The sequence below is a fragment of the Helianthus annuus genome, unplaced genomic scaffold (genome assembly GCF_002127325.2).
Source record: "Helianthus annuus cultivar XRQ/B unplaced genomic scaffold, HanXRQr2.0-SUNRISE HanXRQChr00c002, whole genome shotgun sequence".
In the NCBI taxonomy this organism is placed as follows: Eukaryota; Viridiplantae; Streptophyta; class Magnoliopsida; order Asterales; family Asteraceae; genus Helianthus; species Helianthus annuus.
Window position 1 is genome coordinate 52,372 of NW_023395518.1, and position 18,632 is coordinate 71,003.

General features: G+C 39.7%; 1 protein-coding gene across 2 annotated transcripts; it reads left to right on the forward strand.

The window, feature by feature from the left end:
• The first annotated feature begins 1,131 nt into the window (after positions 1–1,131).
• LOC118489690 (disease resistance protein SUMM2-like) lies at positions 1,132–16,328 on the forward strand. 2 transcript variants are annotated; one of them, XM_035987220.1, is made up of 5 exons: positions 1,132–1,264; positions 1,362–1,436; positions 11,062–11,153; positions 12,925–15,806; positions 15,990–16,328. In XM_035987220.1, the coding sequence occupies exons 4-5, from the start codon at positions 12,940–12,942 to the stop codon at positions 15,994–15,996; spliced, it is 2,874 nt and encodes a 957-aa protein (XP_035843113.1). In that variant the 5' UTR covers positions 1,132–1,264; positions 1,362–1,436; positions 11,062–11,153; positions 12,925–12,939; the 3' UTR covers positions 15,997–16,328. The 2 variants fall into 2 exon arrangements, with proteins under 2 accessions (XP_035843113.1, XP_035843112.1); XM_035987219.1 differs by lacking the exon at positions 11,062–11,153.
• The last annotated feature ends 2,304 nt before the right edge of the window (positions 16,329–18,632 follow it).

An 18,632-nucleotide genomic window follows, 5' to 3' on the forward strand; every position in this document is an offset into this window, starting at 1 on the left:
GAGTTGAGCCGTTTCGACGCGAACCGTTTCGACCCGAACCGTTTCGAGCTGAACCGTTTCGACCCGTACCGTTTCAAGCCGAACCGTTTCGAGTCGAACCGTTTCGAGCTGAACCGTTTCGAGCCGAAGCGTTTCGAACCGGTCCGTTTTGAACCGTACCGTTTCGAGCTGTTCAGCTCGAAACGGTACGGGTCAAAACGGTTCAGCTCTAAACGGTTCGATTCGAAACGGTACGGGTCGAAACGGTTCAGTACGGTTCGGTTCGAAACGGTTCAACTAGAACATATATTAATGATGCTTAATCCAGTTTTAAGATACATTAATGATAACAGGTAATAGTTGTAATTTATGTTCCTGTTAACAAAGAACATAATCAAACATAAACAATTCATTTTCTCAATGGATAAACATAAACAAGAAAATTTATCTGTTTAATAGTTGTGTATGATAATATTCTTGAACGGCCAACGAAACCTTTTAAATGAGCTAGAAACCGCTGTTCGAAACGGTTCAGCTCGAAATGGTTCGGCTCGAAACGGTTCAGTTCGAAACGGTTCAGCTGGAAACGATTCAGCTCGAAACGGTACAGGTCGAAACGGTTCAGCTCGAAACGGTTCGGGTCGAAAAGGTACGGGTCGAAACGGTTCGCGTTGAAACGGCTCAGCTCGAAACGGTTCGGGTCGAAACGGTACGGGTCGAAACGGTTCGCGTCGAAAAGGTTCAACTCGAAACGGTTCGGGTTCGAAACGGTTCACGCCGAAACGGATTTTTTGTATTTTTTTTAGAATTTTTATGATTTTTTAGAATTTTTATTATTTTTTAGAGTTTTTTTTGATTTTTTGGAATTTTTTTGATTTTTTGGAATTGGATCAAAATGGCAATTAAAAACATTTAAAATGAAAATCCCCAAAATACCCCTGGTTAAAGATGGAGTTTTTGGATGGAGTTAGTGTATGTGATCAAAATGGCAACAAAAGGGAAAAGTCAGGGACCCATAGACAAAAAAAGCTATTTGGACTAAAATGGCAAATTTGGACAAAACTCAGGGACTAAAATGGCAATTTACTCTCAACTAAACAAGACTTTTTATTAAAAGCTTAAAGCTTGATGACAAACATACCCTTACTTTTTAAAAAGTATAAGCACTCCCAGATGCATTATAGTACTTTCCGAGTTTAAGAGGGGTCAACGATAGTCTGAGACTGGATTTCGGATCTGTTACTACTCTTCTCTAATGGCGGATGCAAAATGATTCTAATCGAAGGTTGGGATCTCTTACCTCTCTGTTTCTTTGCATCGATGCAATAGAACAAATTCAGTATTTGATCATCTGTTAACTTTTTTTGTTGTTTTCTATGTAGCTGTTTATAACAAAGTATAGATAGAAGAAACGGCTGTACAGAAAGAAACTTGTTAATCTGCCGGATTTTTCCAAGGTATTTTCATATATAACTCTTGGAATCTGAAGTTTATATCGATTTATTATCTTTTTGAGCTCCAGAGTGTGTATAGCCTTGAGGGCTTGTTCGAACAATATGTGTTTTTTTTTTTTTGGGGGGGGGGGGGGTTAGTAAGTAAAGGTGTATGTCTTAGTTATCAATCAGGGATGTGGTTTTAGATTTTCATTTCAAATTTCTTTTGGTTCTATAAGTGGTTAATAAGTATGACCTTTATGGAAAAGTGATTTATGAGATGTGTTTTTCCACTGAGACAAAATATTGACTGGATAAAGAAACTTATCAACTATACGCCCTGTTAGTTGTAGAAGTATGATAGTGTAAGTGTTGCTTAGTTAAAGTTTTATTAGTTGGCTAGACGATTAGCTTTAAGCTTGGCTCAGAATAGCTTTGTATAAGTATAACAACTATTTAGAATCCTTCTTACAGTCCTAGACTTCTCTACTTGTGATAGCAACGAGGAAATATGGTAAAGATATTGTTTTGTAATAAAATTAGACACAAAAAGTTTATTAGTTTAATGGAAAAACAAAGAAACCACCAACTGTTTCAAGATCATCCATATAGGCAGATTACATGAATATGCCAGGTAACACTTGTATGACTTGCCTATTTGCTTATGGATTGGAACATTGCAGTTAAAGTCTTTGCCCCTTTTTTTCTCTTATATAATAAAGCGGCTTAACAAATAGCTGCAGCTCCTTGCCACCATGATAAAACAAAACACTTAGAAATTTATTGCCATGTTAACAGTGACAAGATCCAAGAAGGTTTTTTTTACAAAATGTCTTATGTTCCTATTCACTTCAGTAGTCCACTTGGATGATGTCATTGTTGGACTAATCTTGATAGTCATGGGTACAAAGAAGAGTTCGACTTGGGTTATAAGTCCTTGAGGCGGTTAGAGTTTTATTGGTTTTTTTTTTTTTTTAGTTTTAATCAGAGTTGTCAAAAGCGAGCGCTTTTGGCGCCTAGGCGCTTTTTCTGGGCGACTCGAATTAAATGCGCTTATGGTTCCTAGGTAATTATAGCGCATACATTTCATCTCATGCGTATTTATTGTTTCATGCTTTTTATTTTTTTTAATTGGTAATTTCCACTTTTTCTGCAGTATTTATAGGGCTGTAAGTTTAAGTTCGTATATCACATTATCACCAAGATTATTCAGTCCTTAATATCAGGACTGTTCAGTTCGTGTTGCCTAAACTCTTCATAGGCAATTATTGTTTTTTTTTGAACGACCCACATTCTTGTTGAAACTAAATTAGGAGACACACATAATGTTTTTTTATTAAGTAAATTCTTAATAGGCAAATTTTATTTTATTTTTATTGTTATTTTATTTTTATATTCTTTTTTTTGGAGTTACATTCAAGTTTTGCTTAATTTATTTGAAGAAAATATTATTTTTCATTACGAAATATATTTTTAATTTTTTTCTTTTAAGTGCGCTTTTTTTTTCTCGGGCCCACGCTTTTTTTGCGCCTATCGCCTAGGCCCTAATCGGTGCCTATGCGCCTAGAGTGCGCTTCGCGCCTTTGATAACTATGGTTTTAATCTTAGACAAAGGGTTAGTATTAGTTGTGGTTTGATTATTTGGTTTATTTTATTGGTGTTTGAGTCTAAATAGGATAGGTTTGGTTTAGTATAGATAGGGTCCTATGTAATTGGTTTTGGGGTGTAATTACCGGATTGCTTATTTAATGAAAGAGTCGAGCGTTGTTAGTTCAATCTTGTGTTTGCGTGTTCGAGTTTGGGACCTGATTTTTCAATAGTTATGACTAAAGCTCTTGGTTGGGCTCAGCATGCAGTTCTCACTTAGAGCCTCTAACTTAGGGGAGGGTATGGACTGTGTGTAATAGGGTGGGCAATGTAAATAATAGAAGTCTGAGGAGTGTATAGTATTGCTTGGCATAACATTTAGTTAAAACGTCATCTAGTCTGTCAAGCAAGTGTTAGGACAGTTTGTATAATGTTTGGGTCGGAGGGGGTGAGAAAATTGCGGAGCATGAAAGAAACCTAGTCTAATTAAGTATGCAATTGTGAAAGTAGTTGCCTTAAGGTGTTTTTGTGTAAGCCAATTGTTTGTTATATAGCATGTGTTATAATAAAGTAAATGCCACTTCTCTAGGAATGCTTAATCTCCTACCTAAATCTTCCTGGGTGCTAAATACCAAGTCTTGGCCCTTAATTAGTGGCTAGGTAGTGATGGTTTTTTTTGGCCAACGAAAGACAATATTATTCAACCCAAAGGAGCCACCTTAGCAAGGAACTAAGGGAGGCAAACATATTGCAGTACATACACCAAAATCACAAAAACCACTACGGAGCAAAAAAAAAACAAAAACAAAAACTCTTGCTAACCGAACTGTAAGTCTGCAAATTTGTTCCACCTCTCAATGGTTAGGTTGGCCACATTAGACCTCTTCATCATCCACTGGTAGGAGTCGATTTTAATTTCTTCCGCGACCACATTTGCTGAAAGGTTCCTTCAATTAAACACTTTGTCGTTGCGTCTGAGCCAGATTTTCCACAAGGTCAAAATGAAGACAGCGTAATAGACTTTCTTCCTTTTTGCTTCCATATCCAAATCAGTGACATATTGCAGCATCTGGGTGATCAAATCGAGGTAGTTAGGGGCAGGGATCTTTAACCAATCACATAAACCACCACACCAACTTCGCGTAGGAGCAAGCAACCAACAAGTGATCGACAGTCTCATCTTGCAACCCACAACGCGGACATAAACATCTCCAGCTGTGATGTATCTCGCAGCCAGCGGCGCTGTGGTTGGGACTCTACCTTGGCAGGCCCTCCAAACAAAGCCATCTGCCTTAGGGACCGCAATCCGGCTCCACATAAACTGAAGCTGTTGAGTCGTCGCTCCCACCCGGACTTCAATATCATGTCTCACCTGTTTAACACTAAAGGCCTCCTTTTTATTCCCCGAAACCCAAAGCGAACGATCCCCTACCTCCTTAATATAGGCCTGCCCCAACAGACCCATAAGGAGGCCGACCTCCCGCTTCTCATCTTCCGACTGAGGAGTTCTTTTCCATCTCAGGTCCCACATGATACCGCCCCCATTGATTTTCTTATAACAATCCTGCAGCAGAATTCGTTTGTCACCAGCGCAGGCAAAAACTGCTGAGAATCAATCCTCTATTCGGCTGGCCGGGTCCCAAAGGTCCATCCAGAATCTGGTCTTGTCGCCCGCCCCCAAGTCGCACGAAATGGACAAGTTCAAGTCAATACCCATGTTACTTAACTCCTTATAGATTGCCCCTATAGAGACCTACACACCACTCACCATCTTATTTATAGGGATGATATTGTTACTCCTGCCACTCCTATGGACCGACTCTACCACCATTGCCCATAATTGATTATTGTTCTCCTTATATCGCCACCACCACTTCACAAGAAGGCCCAAGTTCATGTATTTAATGGCTCCAACACCTAACCCATCCAACTTCCTAGCCTTAAGGATGTTTTCCCAAGCCACCTACCGAATTTTACAGTTAGCGCTACCCCCACCCCAAAGGAACCGCCTCCTAATACCTTCTAATGTATTTATAACCCCGCTAGAGACCTTAAAAAGAGAGAGGCAGTAGTTAGCCAAGGAACCAAGTACCGACTTCACAGGAACCAACCTCCCCGCAAATGACAAGTTTCTTGCCTTCCAAGATGACAACTTAGAGTTAAACTTGTCCACCACCACTTTCCAATTAGCAACACGACTCATATTAGCTCCGACGGGCATCCCCAAATAGGTAAACAATAAGGCACTTTTTTTGAAACCCATCACACCCGCCATATCTTCCACTTCCGTGTCGCTCACAGTCTCACCCCTACCCCAAAAACACATTGCTCTTATTGAGATTGACTCTTAACCCGGAAGCTAGATAGAAACATCTAAGAATTCTATTTAGAACTTCAAGGTTAGCGATGGACCAATCTCCAAAAAAGAGCGCGTTGTCCACATAGAAAAGATGTGAAAGGGTCGGTCCATCTTTAGGCAACATCACCCCTTTAAAGATCCCCGCTTGAACTGCCTTATCAACCATGAAGTGTAAAGCCTCCATAACAATAGTAAAGAGGAGAGGTGACAATGGGTCGCCTTGTCTAAGCCCTCTCTTAAGCTTGAACTCATCGGTAGGCGACCCGTTAACAAGAATGGAGGTTTCTTCGTATAAAGAATGCCCATCACCCAATTTTTCCACTTGGAAGGGAAACCCATATGGTGCATGACATTGACCAAAAAACTCCATGACACGCAATCGTACGCCTTTTCAAAATCTGCTTTAAATAGGGCCTTTTTCCTACGCTTCTTTGCCCAAGAGACGACTTCATTGGTTATGAGAGTCCCGTCAAGAATGTTTCTACCCTTGAGAAAAGCCGATTGTTCAGGAGAGATAATCTTCTCAAGAACCCCTTAAAGCTATTTGCAAAGGTCTTGGAGATAATCTTATTAATGATACCACTGAGGGATATAGGCCGGAAATCCGATAAAGTCAACGGGTCCACCACTTTAGGAATAAGGGCCACAAACGATGCGTTAGACTTTTTACTAATAGAACCGTGGTTAAAAAATTCTTCCGTAACCCCACGGATAGTAGGTTCAGACTTGGTCCAATAATGCTTAAGGAAGGCAAAGGGGAATCCGTCGGGCCCAGGGAATTATCCCCCGCACTCCCACACGACATTATGGAGTTCCTCCACCGAAAACGGCCTAACAAGGCTGCATTTGTCTTCCTCTGAGATTCGTTTAAACCCTCTCCAAGAAGCTTAGGTCTCGTGTTCACATGCTCCCGAAACTTATCCTAAAAAAAGTAGAAAACGAAATCTTTAACAACCTTCGGTTTACTCTCCCAACATCCATTTATTAGACTATGTCGGTTATATTAAGTCTATTATTGATTTTTATATATTGTATAGGGTATCTAAGTGTATTTAGGTTCTCTATATATTTGGTTGTAATCTTCCTATCATGAATGGATAATATCGATTACCTTTCAATAAACTAATTTAGTATCAGAGCCAAATTCAGCTCCAAAAATATCTCTAACCCTAAAATCTTTCTACCGCCGTAACCCTCTTCTTTGCCGACGCAACTTCCGGCCAACAATCTGTTCAAATGGCAGCGATACTTATATTCTCAAACCAAGAAAAAACTACCCATAATTCTCACAAATTCGCTTTCACTCTAAGCCCACTAATTATGGCTACTGGAGATCTATGATTAAATCTTTCTTAACCTTGCATAATCTTTTCAGCTATGTTGATGGAACGATTCCATGTCCTGAACAAAAAGTTATCATTGAAGATGCAACAACCGAGAACCCTAGCTATAATCCCTAGCTTTCAAACAATGCTCACATCCGCATGTTGATCATTTCCACCGTGTGTCTGAAAGATTTGTACCAACACATTCAAGGAAAAACGTCTAGAGAAGTCCTGTTATCTCTGGAATGGGTCTATGCGCCAGTCACTGCTTCTCACGAATTCACTCTCAAAAGTCAACTTCTCTGCATTACTATGAAGGGCGATGAAAAACCTATTGATTACCTGCAGGGCACCACAAGAACATGCAACCGCTCTTGCCAATATCGGAGAACCGGTAAAAGACAAAGATCTCGTAATGTTAACTCTTGCAGGGCTACGAGAAGAATACAATGGCTTAAAGAAAAACCTGCTAGCTCGTCAACCACCTGTCTCTTTTCAAGAAATCTATGCTTTGTTATGTGATCATGATTTTGTGGTCATCATGAACACTAACCCGCAGGCTCTTCTTGCAACGACTTCCTCACCTTTACAGCAGCCCTCAATTGCCACCAATCCTGCGCCTACCCAACCGAACCTTGAACAATTGCAACAACTTCAAAACATCCAACTGATGGTTTCTCAATTGGGTTACCAGCTGAGTTCCAGTTCGTCATCATGTCCACAAGCTTATTTTGGATCTCGCTCTTTTAATACAAACCGTGGTGGTCGGAGTTCTCGTGGTCATTATCGAGGTAACTCACGTGGTTCATTCACTCCACGATCTAGAGATAATGGTGGTGCACGACAATTTCATGGGCTTCCACTCAGAATACTGTATACGGTCATTGCAACCGATGCGGAATCGGTCACTTGCCTTCTCAATGCCCAAATCAGCCTATTCCGCATTCATATTGGGTCGTCCAAAATCTACTCCTCAAACAAAACCTTTAAACTTTCAGACATTCTTCATGTTCCTGCTCTTAAACATAATCTTTTATCTATTCAAAAATTCTGTCTTGATAATGATGTTTATTTTGAATTTCACTCTCCTTACTTTGTTGTGAAGGACGAGTCTACACGCACTACCCTCCTCACGGGCCCCAGTGAACAGAGTTTGTACTCTACCCGCCTTCCACAACTCAAGTCTCTGCCCAAGGTTGCATTCACTGCTGTCAAAGCTTCTTCAAATATTTGGCATCAACGTTTAGGACATACTCATGCTCAAGTTTTTCGTTCAGTTGTTTCTTATTGTTCTTTACCTATTTCGGACAAATTATCTAATAATTTATGTTCTTGTCAAATGGGAAAATCATCCAAATTGCATTTACCTGATTCTAATTTTCGTAGTCATCTTATTTATTGTGATGTTTGGGGTCCATCCCTGTCACCGTCCTTTAATGGTCATCGTTATTTCTTATTATGTGTTGATCATTGTACTCGATATATGTGGATTTATCCCTTAACACAAAAATCTGATGTTTATACAATCTTAACAAATTTCATCACCATGACCGAACGTCAATTCCACACAAAATTAAAATGCATTCAATTTGATTGGGGGGGGGGGGTGAATTTCGCTCCCTCACCAACCTTTATCACGACCTTAGCATTATTCATCGACGTTCTTGCCCTCACACCAGTGAGCAAAACGGATTTGTTGAACGTCGACATCGGCACGTTGAAACGAGTCTTTCCTTATTGGCTCAATCAAGCCTTCCTCAATGTTTCCGGCATTTTACCTTTGAGACAACCGTTTACTTAATCAATTGGCTTCCTTCCCATGTCTCATCCAACAAGTCTCCCTTTGAACTTGTCTTTCATCGCAACCTTGATTACTCTTCTGCGAATCTTTGGCTCTCATTGCTTTCCTTACCTTCGCCCCTACAACCGTCACACAATAGAATTCCGTTCCAGTTCCTGTGTATTCCTTGGCTATAGCCTTTCTCACCATGGCTACCGGTGCTTTGATCCATCTACTGAGTATTCCTTGGCTATAGCCTTTCTCACCATGGCTACCGGTGCTTTGATCCATCTATTGAACGCATCTATATTTCCCAACATGTCCTATTTAATGAACATGTCTTTCCTTATCAACCTTCACCAAACCCCAACCCGTCACCTCCGCCCGCTTCTCCATACATCTCAATTTTTCCCAACCCCCTACCCGGTTTCCCACCTGAGCATAACTCTACCCACCCATTATCTCCTTCCTCACCTACCCACCAACAGCCATCGGCCCACACCATTAACTCACCACCGAATTCGCCTACTTTGGCCCAACCACCATTGGACCAAAATCCTAATTTGGCCCAAATTCCCACGGCCCCAAACCCTACTGATCCTAACCTTTCGGCCCAAATTCTCATGGCCACCAGGTCTCGACCTTCTAACCTTCGACTGAACCCTAACAACCCAACCATTATAATCCGGCTGCCTATACGACCACTACTTCTCCATCAAACCCTGTTGAACCAACGAGTTTTACAATTGCAAAAAAAGTATGCTAAATGGCGCCATGCTATGTCCGAGGAGTTGGACGCGCTTCATAAGAATGGTACGTGGACTCTTGTGCCCCCGGTTCCTAATACTAACATTGTTGATTGTAAATGGGTTTACTGGTTGAAAACTGATGAACATGGCAAGGTTATCAGGTATAAGGCATATCTAGTTGCCAAAGGCTTTAATCAACAACATGGTGTGGACTACCATGAGACGTTTAGTCCTGTTATCAAACCTGCTACAATTAGGACCATTTTGTCCTTAGCTGTCACTAATAAATGGTCCCTGCGACAGTTGGACATTCAGATTGCCTTCCTGCATGGCGATCTTGAGGAAACCGTTTATATGCGTCAGCCGTCGGGCTTTGTTGATCCAACTAAGCCGGATCATGTTTGCTTCCTGAATAAGTCTTTATATGGTCTTAAACAGGCTCCTCGTGCCTGGTTCAATAAATTGTCCACTGCCCTTCATCAACTAGGGTTTTATGGGTCCAAGACAAATCCGTCGCTGTTTATTCTCAACTCCTTGGGCTCTCTGGTTTATCTTCTTGTGTATGTTGATGATATTATCATCACAGGTAACAACTCTGATACTGTTGCCATGCTTATTGATCGTCTCCATTCCCTTTTTGCTCTTAAGGATTTGGGGCAACTGCATTATTTCCTTGGGGTGGAAGTTGTTCACAAAAATTCTGATCTAGTTCTCTCACATAGGAAATATATTGGAGACATCTTACATAGATCTGGTTTGGCGGATTGCAGATGATAGTCCGTTATTGGATGATCCCTCTCGGTACAGGCACACGGTTGGAGCTCTTCAGTATGCTACCCTTTCTCGCCCTGACATTGCATTTGCCGTCAATCGGGTTTGCCAGTTCATGCACGCCCCAACCGAGAATCATTAGGCCAGTGTAAAACGTATTCTGCGTTATTTGAAAGGTACAATCAAAATGGGTCTTTGGATTCGTCATAACACGGGCTATCGCCTACAAGCCTTCTCTGATTCTCATTGGGCTACCGATCTACAGGCTTTTTCCGATTCTGACTGGGCTGGTTGCCGAATCGACCGTCGTTCGACGGGGATTTGCTATCTGTTTGGGTTCAAATCTTATTTGTTGGTCAGCTCGCAAACAGCGAACGGTCTCTCGCTCCTCAACAGAATCCGAGTATAAGGCGATTGCAGATATTGTTGCAGAATTACTTTGGCTAAAGTCTCTTCTTCGTGAACTTGGTGTGGACAGCGAGGCGCCAACACTCTGGTGTGACAATCTTGGCGCCACATATATCACTGCTAACCCAGTGTTTCATGCTCGTACTAAACATGTTGAATTTGATTATCACTTTGTTCGTGAACAAGTTACTCAGGGCAATCTCAATGTTAAGTTCATCTCCACAAAGGACCAAATAGCTGATATCTTCACGAAGCCTCTATCTTCTCAAAAGTTTGAATTTTTGCGGTCCAAGTTACAGATTGCTAACCGCCCTAAACTTGTGGGGAAGTATTAGACTATGTCGGTTATATTAAGTCTATTATTGATGTTTTATATATTGTATAGGGTATCTGAGTGTATTTAGTTTCTCTATATATTTGGTTGTAATCTTCCTATCGTGAATGAATAATATCGATTACCTTTCAATAAACTGATTCCATTTATCATAAGGCCACTGATCTGGTTCCTCGCCTTCCTACTATTAACAAACCCATGAAAAAAGCTTGAATTTTTGTCCCCCCTGGAGAACCCAATTAAATTTGGCTTTCTCATGTGCATCCCTTAATTTATCCCACTCGACTTTTCTCATAACCAACTGATGCTTTTTCCACAATCCCCTTTCTTCTGCAGATAACAAACGAGATTCAGCCAAAATATCAACTTTCCTCACCCCCTCTAAAGCTTCCACATGGACCTTATCCTCATCCTCGCTGGATAGGAAGGTGAACTTCCTCCCACCCATCCGATATTCCAACAACCTAGCGCTCGCCACAAAATTATTAAAAACCAAAGCATTACCCGGGTTAAAAGTCGAGTTGAAACGCTCCTCCGCCGTTCTAACCTCATTGAAATATCCAAGCATAATCCACATCCCAGCTAAAGACTCTCGGAGCGACAGGAGAGTCGGCCAAACGGATCTCCTACGACACAGATCTGCTGGCGCATATACATTAAGAATATTTATCGGATCCAACTCCCTAGCGAGATAACCTCTAACCAGAATATACTGCTGCCCCGTAATAACTTCCTCTACCGAGAGAACCGAGGTGCTCCACAGAGAAAAAAGACCCCCCGATCTCTCGTTTGAGTTGACAATCGCTTTCCCAAAATCAAAACTATCCCAGAACCTGCCGATTTGGATCGGATATAGCAAACATTTGAGTTTCTTGAATTGGTAGAAAAGAAAATTTATGGGTCGCCTTAAGCCTTCGAACCCAAGAGACTTTCTCCAAACCCCCAGCCCCTTTGACATCTAATGTCAAAAAATTCATTTGTTAAGAGCAGATGCCCGTTCACCCTCTACTTAATCCATCACCTGCTGTTCAAAGTTGGGAAGAGGTAATCCGACTGCCTCCCCAACTCCTTTCGTTTCACCCACGTCCTTAAGAGACATCAACTGCCCGTCCAAAGATCCACCGGCACACCCCTTATCTTCAAACAAGCCACCCTCTGGAACTCCAGATTTTGGCCTCTTCCCACAGAATGAGGTTATCACACCAAGTAGACCAGACGTGTTCCTTGGCTCTTAGGAAATCCTCCGCCTGAGCCTGATCACTGAAGGTAAGCATCATTCTCAGTCCCCCTCCCCCCCCCCCCCCCCAAAAGTATCTTAATGCAGCCCCTCCTAAAACCTCATACGCCGGCCCCTCGTGGAGAACTGAAGTATATCCAGAGACATCACCTCCCCTATGAGCGACCTCTTCCTCCACCCAAATGCTGTTAAACTCTCCATGTCTAAGACCTGCTCCGTCTGCCTCTTACAGTCCCCCAAGGCTGTCCCTACCAGCTTAAAGTAGTTCCCAACTCACTCTTGTACCTATCCACGCTATGATCCCGGGGATGCACCTGCTGGTACACAAATTTCTGCTGGTTTTCCACATTCTGAAAAGCCCCTCCCGTCCTTGTCGAACTTAGCGACGTTAACCCCGATAACCGCACCATCTATTCTAACCTAAGTTAACTCCAAAACCCGTACCTGCGCCACATGAGCAAGACGGATAAAACCAAACTTGTTGCCAGCAGCGTCCCTCTTCTTAGGCACATAGGCATTGACTAAGTTTTTGTAATGATGGAACGCCTTGCATAAACTATCGCTGTCACAGGATGCCGGCAGATTGGAGATGAAAAAAGGGGTGGACTTTCTCAGTTCGTCCTCCCTGATTCTTGCCTTGGCTTCCAACCTCATGGACTTCTTTGTTTTCGCCTTAATCCACAAAGGGTCGTACTCATCCCCGTTTTCTCCCTTGGAGTAATTTATTTTGTTGCATTTCAGTTACGAAGAAGTAGTACATGTGTGCTTTCAAAAAGACTTGCAATAAACCTTTTTTCTCAACCATTATTTGTTCTCTAAGTGAAAGTAATCCATGTTTGGCAATTTATCTGTTTATCAACAAGCTTTTTTCATTTATTAGTTATATGTTTGTATATAATTATATTTCAAAACAAAGTAGTCATGAGCAGTGGCTGAGTGATTAGTATGTTTCCTATCTACAGGTTTGAAACGTCAAAATGGCTGGCAACATAGTTCAAGTAGTTGCTGCGGCAGTCCAAGCTGTTGCTAATGTGGGTGATGCTGGTGCAAGTTTGGGGAGCCTAGCAACCACGGCAGTTAATGCTAAACCAGCATTGAAAAACAGTCATTCGCGTATGGTAGCAAAGATGATTAACCTACATAAAATCAGACGTAGCGTAGAAGATCATTTCCGGATATATTGGTTTCCACGGAAGCGCGTTGATTTGTGGTTAAGTGAGGTGGAAAGAATTGAACTTCAAGTAATGGAGCTGAAAGACAAGTTTTCAGAATTCGATCAAACTTGGGGTATTCATCCATACGCAGCTTTGACCGAGGAAATTAATGTAATGTGCACAGAAATAGACGAAGTTCTCAGAGAGGGAAAAAAAATGGAGGACGACTTGGTAAAACCAGAAACAAGGCGTATTGTTGAGTTGGCTACACCAATCAGTATTGCGAATGTTTCACCACTCAATGAGAAACTAGAGCAACTATTAGAGTATCTGAAAGATCAAAGTTACGATACAATCAGAGTGCATGGTGTCGCAGGAACAGGGAAAAGGGTACTAATCCAGCATGTGAACAATCATGAAGCAATCGCTAATAAAATGTTTGACATTGTTCTTTGGCTGCCAGCTTCGGATTACGAAAATCATGACAATGATTATAGCAGAGAGGTTCGTGTTCAACATATTATTGCTAGAAGATTAGGATTGGATCTTGGAGATATCACAGATGTCAATGTCTTAGCATCCAAAATACGCGGAGAGTTGGATGGTGCAAAATATATGTTGTTATTGGATGATCTGAAGTCAAATATTGAACTTGAGACTATAGGTATACCAAGGAATAAAAATGGTAGCAAAGTAGTCTTCACAACATACTTACGACATGTGTTTCCATTTGGTCCCTTGACTCGATCAACTCAATTCTTCAATATAGAAATAAAAAAGTTAAGTGAGGCTGATTCATGGCAAATGTTTGAAGATATTTTGATTAACGAGAATGATACAATACAACAACATGAGATTGGAACTATTGCTCGCAAAGTAGTTAAATGGTGTGATGGTCTTTTCTCTCTCATTTACATAGTAGCACAAAACTTCAAATCAAAAAGATCCCCGCAAAATTGGAGCGATGGATTGCAGATGTTAAGAAGGCCAGCTAAAATGGGAGACATATATAAGAAAGCCTTGGAAAGTTTCTTGAACTTCAGCTATGGTGGCCTAGAAGAAAACCAAAAGCTTTGCTTTCTCTTTACTGTTTTATATCCAGAAGGCAGCAAAATTCCTATAGATTGCTTATTTGATTGTTGGACAACTCATAAATTTCTTGTACACGGAGCTCCCGAGAGTTCAAGTGTGACCGCCCAAGACATATTGGAGCATCTTTTAGCAATGGCTTTACTTGATGAAGGTTCGAATAAGCAATATGTTACCATTGACAAAGTCTTTAGGACAGCAGCAATGGAACTTTTGCAAGAACGTAATCAATACAAATATCTAGTAGCAGAAGAAGCACTTGAAAAGCTAAAAAATGATAATTGCAAAGATACACATTGGATCTCGTTAAGTGGTAGTGAAATTGATGATTTACCTGATGAGGTAGATTGTCCAGAGCTTACAACACTTTTCCTACAAAAAAATTCAAAGCCGGAAACCATTTCGAGTTCATTTTTTAAGAAAATGAAGGATTTGATTATTTTGGACCTGTACAAGACAGGATCTGAAATGATGATCCCTATGAGCGACTTGCAAAAGCTTAAAGTGCTTTATGTAAATGGTTCTGCTATGTTAAAAAAGCTCCCTTTCAAAATCGAGGGTCTTGATCATATGCTTGAAGTTCTTGATATACGTGATTGTATAATGAACGAGCTACCACGAGATATCAAAAAGTTAAAGCATTTGAGGCGATTGATGGTGTCTATCAATGGAGGTGGGACTCTTCATCCTATTATATGTGAACTCTCTTCGTTGAAGGAATTGATCTTAGATGTGAAATCAGATGTCCACATAAATAAAGTGATCGAAAATATCATAGAGAGAATTGACACTTTGAGGGAATTAACTACACTTAAATTTTGCTTACAAGATGACATTGTAGATGTCATTCAAGTTAGGGGTGATACTTTAAAAATCTTCGTTCCAAAACAAAGTAGCCTTCAACACATTTTGAAGGAAAGAAACATCCCCTACAGTGCACTGCAAGTTTATATTGGTGTCCAAATGACTCCAGACCTTGAAATTCCAAAGTCTTTCCACAAGTATGACAACTTTGTACTATCTTGTGATAAGATAGTCACTGAACCTGTAATTGAAAAAGTGTTGTTGAAAGTTAATGCTCTCATCATGATGAAAGACAATTCCGTGGAGCATCTAGATCCAATCATTGTGCCTCACCTTCACGGTTGTTTGGTTCAAAGATGCAACAAAATTGAAACTCTTATTCAAACTAATGGCTTCTCGAACCTTGAGACTTTGGTTCTAAGTAAATGCTTTCAGTTAAAAGTCTTGTTCTCAAATAATGTGGTTCAACAGCTTATAAGTCTCAAATACCTCGAGATAAGAGATTGCTCAGCTATTGAAGAGATCAACATGTTATCAACTAATGGTGGTGATATTTTACCAACACTAGCAACTCTCGTACTTCACGATCTGCAGATGTTGAAGAAAATATGCTCAGATATGAAGTGGCCCTCGTTGTGTACCTTGGAAATACACAAGTGTCCAAACCTGACAGAACTACCTCTCAATGAAAACAGTGCAAAGAACCTGCGTAACATCAGAGTAGAGAGGACGTGGTGGAGGAACATGGGATTGGGTGTTGAGATCAAACAGAAATATGAGCGATGTTGTAAGTTCAGGTAATGTCTTTTCATATCATTTCATTTTAACATGAATAGCATTTGAAAACTAGAGTAAAATTTTTCCATATGTACATATTTCTTCTGAAACAGGTTGTAGTAGGCAATCTTCTCCATATTGACATGCATAAATTTTAAACTTTAGAAGTCCAATTTTAATCATTTTCACATGGTTTTGCGCAGTGCCTGACATGCCAGTTTGTCTGTCCGAGGTAGTTAGTTTGAAAGATGCTACTCCAAGTATTTTCCTTGTTGTCAAAGGAAAATATTTTGGTTGATTCGAAGTTTCATATTTTCGCTTACTTTGGTTTTCAAATCAGCTTTCATAATAGGTTGTATTTGTGATATAAATTTGTGTTGGTATTATCTGTTCATGTTGGCATGATGCGTACTGAAATAGTATTTGTATTTTCAAATTTGTGGTCACAACCTTGTCAAAGTTGTAAGTTTAAGTGAATTTTTATAACTCAAAAGTTGTGATTTTAGTATTATCTTTTCTTATTTCAATATCTGCTTTAATGACGGTACTTGTATTTCAGCTCCTCCTATAGACAATACTAAAAGAATGCTAGCATATATGAATTCCAACTAGGTTATATACCCGTGAGCTTCACGGGTTATTAGTTGTGTTAAAAAAATCTATATCTATAAAAAGTATTTTTTTTGTATGATTTAAAACCTGATATCTCTTCATGCTAAGACTCATGTTTGGCAAACCTTACCAAGAAGAAAAAAAATAGAAATTGAATTACTTAGGGCATTTACTTCAATATGGCAATAACTAATAGAAATTGCAATACTATTGATTCTCTACAAAATACCTATTTAATTTCAAATGGACACGGATCCGAATGAATATGGATCGGACCTAACATAAGTTTGTCCTAAATCATCAACAGTCATGGCGTTTCCGAATTCATGATTACTTGCAGAACTTCAAGGAGATCTTGGTCGATCTTAAGGATCAAGTCCTATATAGCTATAATATTTGGTTAGATAGCTCTAACTTTACCACAATAACGTACCTAGAATTTTTGGAATGTATGATTAATAACTAATACAATGTAGTAATTATGGTTACAATGGAGTATGACATTAGAAGTTAACATTTAAAAGTAAAAGAAAAACAGCGAAGAAAACCTTTATTAATCCAGCCAAACACATCCACTTAGCAAGGAGCTTAAGGGAGACCTGAACAGCAAGAACAAAACATAGTCTAGCAGAGTTACACCGCAAAAAGAATACAAAACAATGACATTAAACGGTAAATTAAAGTTGCGCCAATCACTCCACGAAATACTCATGATCTTTGACATGTGCTAGATCCAAGCATCCGATGTTTCATTTACTTCCTCCACCACCTTGCTAACTAAAGTAGCCACTCCTTTGAACACTTTATCGTTTCTGCGTTGCCAAATTCTCCAACATGTTTTGAGGAATACCCCATATACAATTATTTTCCTCTGTGACGCTCCTGACCCGTTCAAACTTTCAAGAATGCATGTTGCTGGGTTACCACGGAAGCAACTACGCTGGATGTTCCTGCAAGTTGCTCAAAACGCGAATGGAAACTATTAAATGTCTAAATACCCTTAATTCATCGACAAAAAAACATTATCACAGAATGAACTATGAAGGCTGTCAAAATGTTTACATTACAAACAGATTGTACCCATAGCAAGTATACTATGCAGTTATGTGCATGTATACCTCATTACCTCGGCTCATGTCAAAACGGGTCATTTTTTGTATGGATAGGGTCAGGTTGGGGTGACCAGAAAAGAATCCGTTTATAAGTTTTTTCATATGCAATTAATGCATTATACATTTTTATAGTAATCTACTAAAAACATGATTTATAAATGTGCACGCTTTACACTCTCGTGACATGTTTAACCAATATGCTGCATTTGACACATTCCATTGTTATCGAATCTTTTATAAACTGATTAAAATCTAAACTAACTCAAACAGATTATGTGATTAATATAACTTGCTTGTCAACATTATTTCACATGGCACGAAATTCTTTATCCGTTTTCCCCAAAATACAAACATAAGGCCCATGCTTATTACCCGGAAATTAATGCAACGATCAACGTAATAATTTTCGCTTCTCCGTATGTGAACCTGAAACACCATCTATAATATAAAAACAGTTAGAAATAAGCACTTAAGGTGGTGCAAACGTGTTATTTATATTTAGTTAGAAATGAACTTGGATCACCTTTTGTGAGACCTGTGTTTATTTGGTATATGGTACTCATGCTACTGCATTGATCTTATCGTTTGATGCCTTTTACATTTCAAGTCTTTTGGCTATTTCTTGTCTCTTTGACACCAAAGATGGATCTTCATCAAGCAACTCCGCTAGCTTTTTACCCTGAAAACATACCAATTTTACACGTTAGGATTAGTTTAACGCTAGGATTAGTTACAATCCCGTGTTCTACAGGGGTTAAACAATGTAAATACATATATCATAAATATATAAATAAAGTTAATCAATGAAATTGAACATTATATAATACGACGTTTTGTAACACAACCGCGTTTGACCCGTTACCCAATCCACTCTACCCTCCTATCTGATTGCATCCTAACAAAAATTGTGTGTGGATCCTATTCTAGGATGCATGAGTACAAACTACAAACTGATGTCTAACAAAATTCATATCATATTTTTCTAAAAAGTAGCTTGATTGACCTTTAAAGTCAAAGTCTACACAACTGCTAACATGTGAATCTATTTAGTGACAAAAATCTCTAGTATGGCAATCAGTATTAATGACATCATAGAGATAGAGATGAACATTGTAAAACAAA